The sequence below is a fragment of the Geospiza fortis genome, unplaced genomic scaffold (assembly GCF_000277835.1).
Source record: "Geospiza fortis unplaced genomic scaffold, GeoFor_1.0 scaffold231, whole genome shotgun sequence".
NCBI lineage: Eukaryota > Metazoa > Chordata > Aves > Passeriformes > Thraupidae > Geospiza > Geospiza fortis.
In genome coordinates, this window is record NW_005054351.1 from 4,508,481 (window position 1) to 4,517,174 (window position 8,694).

The following is an 8,694-nucleotide window of genomic DNA, read 5'->3' on the forward strand; positions in this document are numbered from 1 at the left end:
TCATAGAGGAGATATTTTTCATTATGGATATTTTGTATCACCAGTAACACTGCTTGTAAACCAAACATCTCTAATCTACCCAGTTATCAGAGACAGCTAGAGCAATAACTGACTGAAATCAGATTTTAGTGCAAACAGACACTAATAAATACAAGGAAAAAAAAAGCCAGTCCAGAGCATTTCTCCTTTACAACACAGAAAATTCTATGAAGGAAAGTATCTCTTCTATGCATAGTTCTAAAACCAAGCTGTGGCTTTAATTTGGTACTTCACACCACCCAGAAAAATCTGGCATCCTCCAAGCAAAGTGTAGTGTTAGGCTTAAGTCTCAGGCCATAGAGAGAAAGAACATCACAAAATCACAGTCATCAGAAAGTGGCAGCAATGGGAAAAAAACAATTTTGACTTGCTACTACAGTCCTTTGTCTTAAAACAGCTTCCTCTTCCTTTCCTAAATACAGCTCAGGCGGTTTCTGGAGGGCTTGGTCTCAATGCTGCCACAATAGGTTACAGGACCGGGAACACACCAGGTTGGGATACCGGTGAAATGCAGTTAACCCCTGGGAGACACAGCAAAAGACTCAAGCACTCAATCAAGTTTTTCTTATTTGCTTTGCTATTTTGGGACATCTCCTGGCTTACAGTAATTTGCTCTGCTTTTGAAAGCTTTCCTCTTAAGAGAGGCATAGCAGTCTTGCTTTTACCTCAGACATCAGAAAAATGCTTTTTCAGCACTTCACTTCTTTTACAGCCATCAACATCTGGTCTGACACATCTGTCACTTGTCCAATACGTGTCCCATCAGTAGTTTTCCTAGCAGTCCTACAGATTGCTGCTTGCAAAACAGATCAAGGGGACAAGTGTTTATTTACCTGTTTACCAACTGAGCTAGTCAGCAGCAAGGAGTCTCAAGCTACTGCCATATCTATAAACACAGAAAATGGTGAGGTTTAAAACCATTCTGGCAAAATTTAGCATTATCTATACATAAACAAGCTGCATATGGCATTAACCTTGCAAGTAATATTCACCAGGGTAGAACCAACATGCTCTAAGGTTTTTTCCATTGATATTCAGATTGCTGTTTCTGGGGTTGCTTCATATAAAATACTTATTCTTTATCTTACTCCTCCCACTGCTGGCTTTTCAAGTTTCTTCCTGCAAATGTTACAGCTTTTGAAACCATCTGAAAGAAGATTCTGGCATACAAGTCCAAACTTTGACAATCATGGGGTGCAAAACTGTCTCTCGATATACCATTTACATTACCTTCCCCATAAACTCCCTACAGTCACTATAACATTAAACTGATCTCCATAGACAGAACTGAGACACAGAACTAGTAAAAAACAACTCAAAACCCCTTACTTAAGGATAAACATTCCTGTAAATTCCAGTTAGGTATCCCTTTTGCATTCAGTTTCACCAGGAAGTACAAAAATGAATTCTGCTGTGCTAATTTTTAACTCGCAATAGAAACATCTGGTCCATGTAACCAGGAAATATCTTCAGGTTATAGGTCAGAATTTATGCCTCAGACATTAACCTTTATTAGTCATCTCTGTTAAAATCAAATCTGCACATTACTGTTCTGAAGTTACTCTGTTCAGACCCAAGGATTTTTAGTACCTGTCATCCGAGCAGGTGGCAGGACCAGGTACCTTAGAACATGATGCCCAAGATGCCATTACCTGACCAAGAATCCATAAAAATTTGTGATGAGCAATGTGTACAAAATTGACTAGAAGAAAGAAACAGAAGTTGCAACCTACAGTGCACTGAAAGTTCATTTTAGTTTGCTCCAGTTAAAAAAAAAAACCAAAGAAAAAAAAAAACAACAAAGAAAAAAGAAACCATTTCAGGAAGTTATCTTTGTTTATTCAATGGCTGATTTTCTGTGGCACTCCGAGTGTTACGAGGCTTTTCAGGGCGTCCATCCCTGTTCCATTTTTGTTTTAGTCTGAGACAGAGCTCTACAACAAATTCAGCTGCAAATGCACAAGATGCAAAAAATCCAAATACCTGTGAAAAGGACAGAAATATGTGATTTTAAAATGCATAAGCAGTATTTATTCTAACACTGTTTGGAAAGATTCACTGTACCATTTTATATACATTAATAACACTTATAATATTAAGATTATAGTCCTCCTTAAATCAATAGTTTCATTTAAATTAGACACAGATCAGAAATCATAATTCTAGCACATTCACTGTGGAAGTTTTTACAGTTGTCATTCTTTTAATCAAGTGTGAACCTTATACTGTGTTCTAATCAACTTTTAATAGCAAAAGTATATTAGTTGCATTGCCAAAATCAGTTATTCAAGTAGCATATAGCAGACTATTTATCCAAGAGAGGGCTGCTGATTGATGAGAGTAAATGAAGAATAACACACAGAAGATGAAGGAAGACAAGATCTGCAGAGCCTGGGTCAGTAAGGGAGAATTGAATGACAATTTGTGAATGACAATTTGTTACCAGTCATGGCAAGATGAGAGGTGGTAAAGAGAAGGCAGCTTTTATCAAACAAGGAAAGAAACATATGCATTATTCTAACTCTACCTAAATTTTACACAACTGGTTTGGACCAAAGTAATTTGACATTAATAAGTATTAAATCACAGTAGTTTTTATTTATTATTTATTTTTTATTTATTTTTATTTTTTCAAAAAAGCAAAGCTGACACCTAATTTATGCTCAAACTATTAGGTCTAAATAGATCTACATCACATAAGATGACTGTACAGAAGTGTGTATCTCTAATAGCCAATGTTGCCATGGAACAGAATTATCTTGCTTTCTTTTCCACATCAACTTTCCAGCAACCCTGAGGAATGCCAGCTCTTTGGATTTCCTATGGTAAGTTTCTGGAAGATGTGAAATAGCTAATTCCTCCTGAAACATCACAATGCACTGAGCTCTATTCCCTGCCCAGTTTCTTCTCTGCAAATTGAGTGAAGTTTAGCGGGCAGAGAAAATAATATACCAGATAAATACAAAGTAAATCTTGCCATTTTAAGACTTACACATGCAGCATATTCTTCAGGCTCATTGCAGGTTGCAGAAAGCAGTACTGATGATGACAGAAAACAGACACCTATGACTGGCACAGCCCAAAAATTCTGCAAATATATATAAATATATATATATATAATTTAACTGTGGATAGGTTACCTAAAAAGAACGAACATCATAACAACAGCTGAGTTAACCTACCTGTGAATTTATGTTTTGATACTTTGATGCTAGTGGAAGCTTCAGAAAATACATTTTACAACTAAATTCCAAATGACATTCAACATTATCAGCTATTTAAACAGCATTATCATCTATTTAAAGGAGTCTGCCTTTTTTTTTTTTTTTTGTATTTTTAAAGTATTTAATTAATTTCATCTAACCTTTTTTCCACCATCAAATTCAAGCTCAGGACAACCATGGTAGCTTTATTCCGTATATAAAACACTTAAGAAACCACAAAACTGTAAGTAATGTGCTCATTCAAACCTTTTGCTACACTCCCTTATCTGTATCCTCACATAAAGACACCACTGTTTGCTCTGAAGGCACCTAGGAAGGGACACTTGTGAGATGGAACAACGTTCCTACTGACTTTACAGAGCTACTTTCCCCCACTGCTGGATCATCTGAAGCATGAAGCCATAAACTGTAACTGTAATGAGCTATGATTATTGCCAAAAAGGAAGTAGTCTACACCCAGTAGGAAAATAGACAGGGTAAACTTTTTAAATTTTTTTTTAAATTGCAAGCATCATGCTGGTGGTAAACTGTATTTCACACGCGTACAGATCTGCAATGGCTATGCTGTAGTATTAGCAGCATTAATGTGGAAAGACTTTTCCACACAAGTCCTAAAATCCTGCAGGTAGCCAGCTTTGACAAATATGTCAATATAAACTCTCAAAGTTGGCTCATTTTTAAACTATAAGATACTTTAATCTACCCTTTATATGGAGAAGAAAAGGAGATTTATTTTGCATAGGCTTTTTACTCGACTTATTTTGCACAGGCTTTTTACTCAACAGCAGACTTTATGCACTTAGAAGAAATGGTTTGTTTTTCCAAAAAAAAAGTTTTCTTACCAGTTTCTGCACTTTATCTTCCCCCAGTGATTCATACAAATCAGTGCAATGCATATACAGAATCAGGAGGCTCAAAAGAAAGGCACTGCAGCTTACGAATTCAAAGAAGTAAAGTGCACTACAGTTGTAGCATTCTTCCACAAGTTCTTCACAAACAACAGCCACTAAAGAGAAAATCTGCAAACAAATAACGTGCTTGAGTTGGATCAAGTCTCTAATATCTTCAACAAACAGATATCTCTGATACAAAGATTAATAAAGCTAGCTGTGACAAAAACTGTCAATCTACAAAGAGTTTGGTGAAGTTCCACACTATTTTCTTACAGACAGAAATAATTATACAATGACATGGTTTACACTTGGTTGTTAAAGGTGGTCCATAAAGTACGCTCAGGTAAGCTGAGCACACAGCCAAACAGAGGCTTCTTGATTAGACAGACAAGATTCCTGTTTTGTGGGTTTGTGCAACTGCCAGTTTGAAGGAGATGAGGCAGCATGGAGAACATACATCCTGCAAAATACTGCTGCTTACAACATACAGCTGCACTCGGTTCTGAATGTATTTGGGTTCAGGGCAGTGGAAACTGGACAGCCCTGACACACTCAGCTACCTCCCTAAAAGTTCCCAGCTGATGTTACCTCACTTGATAAAACTTCAGAGAAAGTCCATGAACCCAACACTCACATGCTTGTGACCCAGAAATGACAGAAGCTCAACTGCTCTTGTAGGAACTGAAACTTTCACTATGTTCAAGCATGCTGGACAATGTTTAATCTATGCAGAGCTCTATTTTCACCTTCCCGCCACAGTGTGTTTTGAGAAAAGAACATGACTTACTTCCTATACAGTCACCATATCCCTGCTGCTGGATTTTCTACTGTTTTATCATACAAGAAAGAATATTGCTTCATTTAACCGTTCACTTATTTTGGCCACTTCTTGCTAGTTCCTTCATCCCATAAATAGTATAATTTCCTTCATCCCATAAACTTGGCATAGCTTTACAGATCTTCATAGTAAGGAGTTCACCAAATTAAAATGAAACCACGAGCAGGAATCAGACTGGGTCATAAAAATGAGACTGATATGAGAATGATGTGTATTTTTAATAAGAGTATGTGGACAATAAAGAAGTTGATAGTTCTTTGTTTAAAAAAAAAAATCTAAATTTAAGATTCAGAATTTTTCTTGGAAAATAACCATCAGTCTTTGGTTTCAGTTTTCTCACAGTAAAAACAAGAACAATTTAGCAGTAGGAATTGTAAATTCCCCTTACTAAGCCAGGTTCAGAAGAGCACTTCAGAGAACCACGTTTTGGAAATGCAACAATATAAAGTAAACAGGAGCTCAGAAAGGGAAAGAATGGGAGCTGGGAAACATCAATAGGGGAAACTATCAGGAATCCTCATGCTTCCTTTCTCTCCCACAGTGGTTGGCAACACAAACTTCTCAGCAGCCCTTGCACCTAAAACAGTGAACTACAATGTCAGTCCAGGAATGTTTTAAACTCTGACTTTCCAGTTTTTATGGTTTGGGTTTTTTGGGGTTTTTTTGTTGTGTTTTTTTTTTCCATTTCTAAACATGGGCTTATAGCTGCATCCAATGACTTTCAATTTCACATTTTTCACAAGGTCAGTTGTGAGATAGCACTGTACATGAAAACTTATCTCTTTTTATAAGCACTGGAAACAGAAAGTCATCACTTTTACTTGGGCTGAAACAAAACAGAAAGAAAATAAACCTGTCCTTAAAAGAAAGTACATGTCCAGATAACCATAATATTATCTACATAGCTGAAAAAAGCTTCTCTACTGAGTGTACAAGTTGAAAAAAATCCCACTCAAAGAGCATTTATAAAGGGTTCAGTGTCAAATAACTGAGATTTACCAAGTACAATCCTGTGTGGGACTTGTCCAAGTCGATATTCAATTTTTTTATTAATAAGCTGAGTAATAAAATAGAGTACATCAATTTAAAAAAAGATGGCTTGAAGAACTTTGAGTAAGTGCTTTGATTAAGTTAATGTATCAGCAGCACATTTATAAGATGCCAGAGAGCTCTGCTTGGATTTCTTAACTTTGATACCACTTTCAGGAAAAAAGGTATTCCTCTGTTGTCCTACTGCCACCAAAAAATAAAAGTTTTCAACACCAAAAGCATTGTTGGAGAAGCACTTGTTTTGCATTTTTAAAATTTTGTTATTAGTCCTGTCTGTATATACACGAGAAATTAAACATCTTCGTCTGTCTCTTACCAGCAAAAAATTATTCATTGACCCTGACATTACTGTTGGAAGTTTCTAAACAAATGTCAATTTCATAAAGAAGATTTAACAAGTGAATTGCTACAAAAGAATTTAACAAATGAATTGCTACAAAAATAGAGCAGATCAATGAACTTGCCAGCAATCCTGTGAAGATGCTTGGCATCTGGGAGGTACTGAGATTCTCTGTACAAAATCTTCTTCAGGTAGGTGCACATATTAATTCTCTATTAAGTTTGCACAATTCAGGCTACTACAGAACAATAACAGCTCAAAAAGGAGCTGATTTTTAAGCCTGAATTACAATTTTCCTTTCCAGCCAGGCCATTTTGACTCAAGTTAAACAATAGTTGATGACAATTTGTCCTGCTTTAGGTAAGAATTAGTTTCTACCTCAATCTTGGCACAATACACATTGTGCCATTTACCTTTGTGCTGAATTTGAACCAGACATGGACTAACAAAAACATTCCACCTATTAAAAACAAAACAAACAAACAAACAAACAAACCAAAATGGAAAACCACAAACAAAACAACAACATCCTAGAAACCTGTGCAATAACATGCCTCACAGCATCCTTTGGGCACTCACATTTGTGACTTTTAGCAGTGACATTTTCCTTGTTTCATTTGCTCAAAAGAACTGGCTAAGGTTACAGAGCATGCCATTATTCATCTGAAGAAAAGTATTTCTTAGGTCTAGAAGCCAGTTTTCTGCAGGTGATTTCCGAGTGTTTTATAAAACCCTTGATCACCTCTACAACGAACAGAGCCCACAGGGCTCTGTTTGCAACACCCTGTTTAGCAGTCCACCCCAGCAATTATCAGGGCAAAATCCCAGTAACAACCACTGCTGTAACACAAAGCCAAAAGGTAATGGCCATCACTGACATTTCCAAAATCAACTCTGTCCCAGAACAGGAACCTTTTAACTGCAGAGACCGAGGCTTCCACCTTCAGGACTTTCCGGGGCTTGTTTAAAGTGTTTTGACCCAGACCTCAAGATCTCTGCATTCTGATAAAGGTTACAAAAAAGGAGGGAAAAATGTTGGAAATTAGGAGGGTGAACAACTATAACTCCATTTTCTTTTTCCTCTCACTGACTAATGGGTTCAAGGTATAAGCTGTTGCTTATTTAAGAACATGTCAAGCAGCTATCTATCCTGTCTAGGATAATGATAAATTTTCTTTTTTTCTACTTAGAAAGCATTTTAAATAATTAAACAGTTTAAAGCTTTGGTACATCAGTAGATTTGCCTACATAATCACTTATTCTATTTTAGTCAATGAACCTATTTATATAAACATTCTGCTTGTTAGGGAACAGAACCCAGCAGATCTTGCTTTAATAATCTCCAGTAGATGAATGAAAAGTTTATGTTCCATTATATTTATTTAAAGCATTCTTGGGTGTGATTTTTGTTTTAAACACTCTTAGAAAACTTTATTTTCGGCAGTGTTACCACTTTACAAACACTAAAGAATATTACATTTCTGGTTGAGAGTTTTGACTGTGTGTGAGATGAAGCTTAAAACCCAAACGTCCTGTTTTCTGCAATGGTGAAGTAACGAGAAAGGGTTGGAAATCACCTATAATTCCAGTAAGCATGACACATCTGAGTAAAATGCCACTGTGTTGGCTGCAAAATGTAGGCTGACACACATTTGCAGTCAGCTGCCCTTTACCACCACGGGTTTCACTCATTCCCTGCTAGTACATAAGAGTGATGCTCCTCACATCCTTATCAGCAGTCACACTGGTACATTTTGGAAGAGCCATCACCAAACACTGAACAGGACCTTGCAGCAGGAGCCCAACTGCTTGATTCAGGAGCAACAATACGTATAAAAGGCAGAAAATAAGCCTTTTATTTCCTGGTGAGCCCAGGGCTGCCTGACATGAAGTGATGTGTCATGCAATAGGCCACCATGATTACGGGTTTCTGGTGCAATTTTTTACCACAAATCACGGGAGAAATAGCTCCTTAATTTTATCATGGACAGCCCAGACTGACAGGCTTAGAATGGGCTACAGGAGCAGCAAGAGAGGAAGGTCTGGAGCTCATGACCCAGCAATGCCCTTCGCAGTTCTACTGCCCTATGGTGAAGTTGAACCAAAGGCTTCTTCCTCCTGTTTTTGTACAATCCGGCCCTCAGAAGAAGCCGCTCCATTTCCTGCGAGGTTTCCCTCTGATTTTAGCCAGGGCGGGCGGCGTTTAAGGCCAGCCGGCAGCTGGAGCACGGCGGCTGCAGCACCGAGCCTCGGGCGCACGACGCCGGCGGCACCAGCCGGGGTCGGCACCCACTCCTGCAGCTCGGGCAT

General features: G+C 37.7%; 1 protein-coding gene across 1 annotated transcript; it reads right to left on the bottom strand.

Annotated features, from left to right (window-relative positions):
- Positions 1-1,856: 1,856 nt before the first annotated feature.
- On the bottom strand, positions 1,857-8,694 carry CMTM6 (CKLF like MARVEL transmembrane domain containing 6). Its single transcript, XM_031058897.1, has 4 exons — positions 8,515-8,694; positions 4,106-4,282; positions 3,032-3,127; positions 1,857-2,022 (listed from the first exon to the last, which is right to left on the bottom strand). Exons 1-4 carry the CDS (start codon positions 8,692-8,694, stop codon positions 1,867-1,869), a joined length of 609 nt encoding a protein of 202 aa, XP_030914757.1. The 3' UTR covers positions 1,857-1,866.

Excerpts from the sequence above, each read along its gene's own strand:
- CMTM6 (XM_031058897.1), bottom strand. The coding sequence starts at position 8,694 with ATGCCCGAGCTGCAGGAGTGGGTGCCGACCCCGGCTGGTGCCGCCGGC. Across the intron at positions 4,283-8,514 it reads CTTCTTCTGAGGGCCGGATT|ATTTTCTCTTTAGTGGCTGT; the intron begins GTACAAAAACAG and ends ATTTGTTTGCAG. Across the intron at positions 3,128-4,105 it reads AAGATAAAGTGCAGAAACTG|AATTTTTGGGCTGTGCCAGT; the intron begins GTAAGAAAACTT and ends ATATATTTGCAG.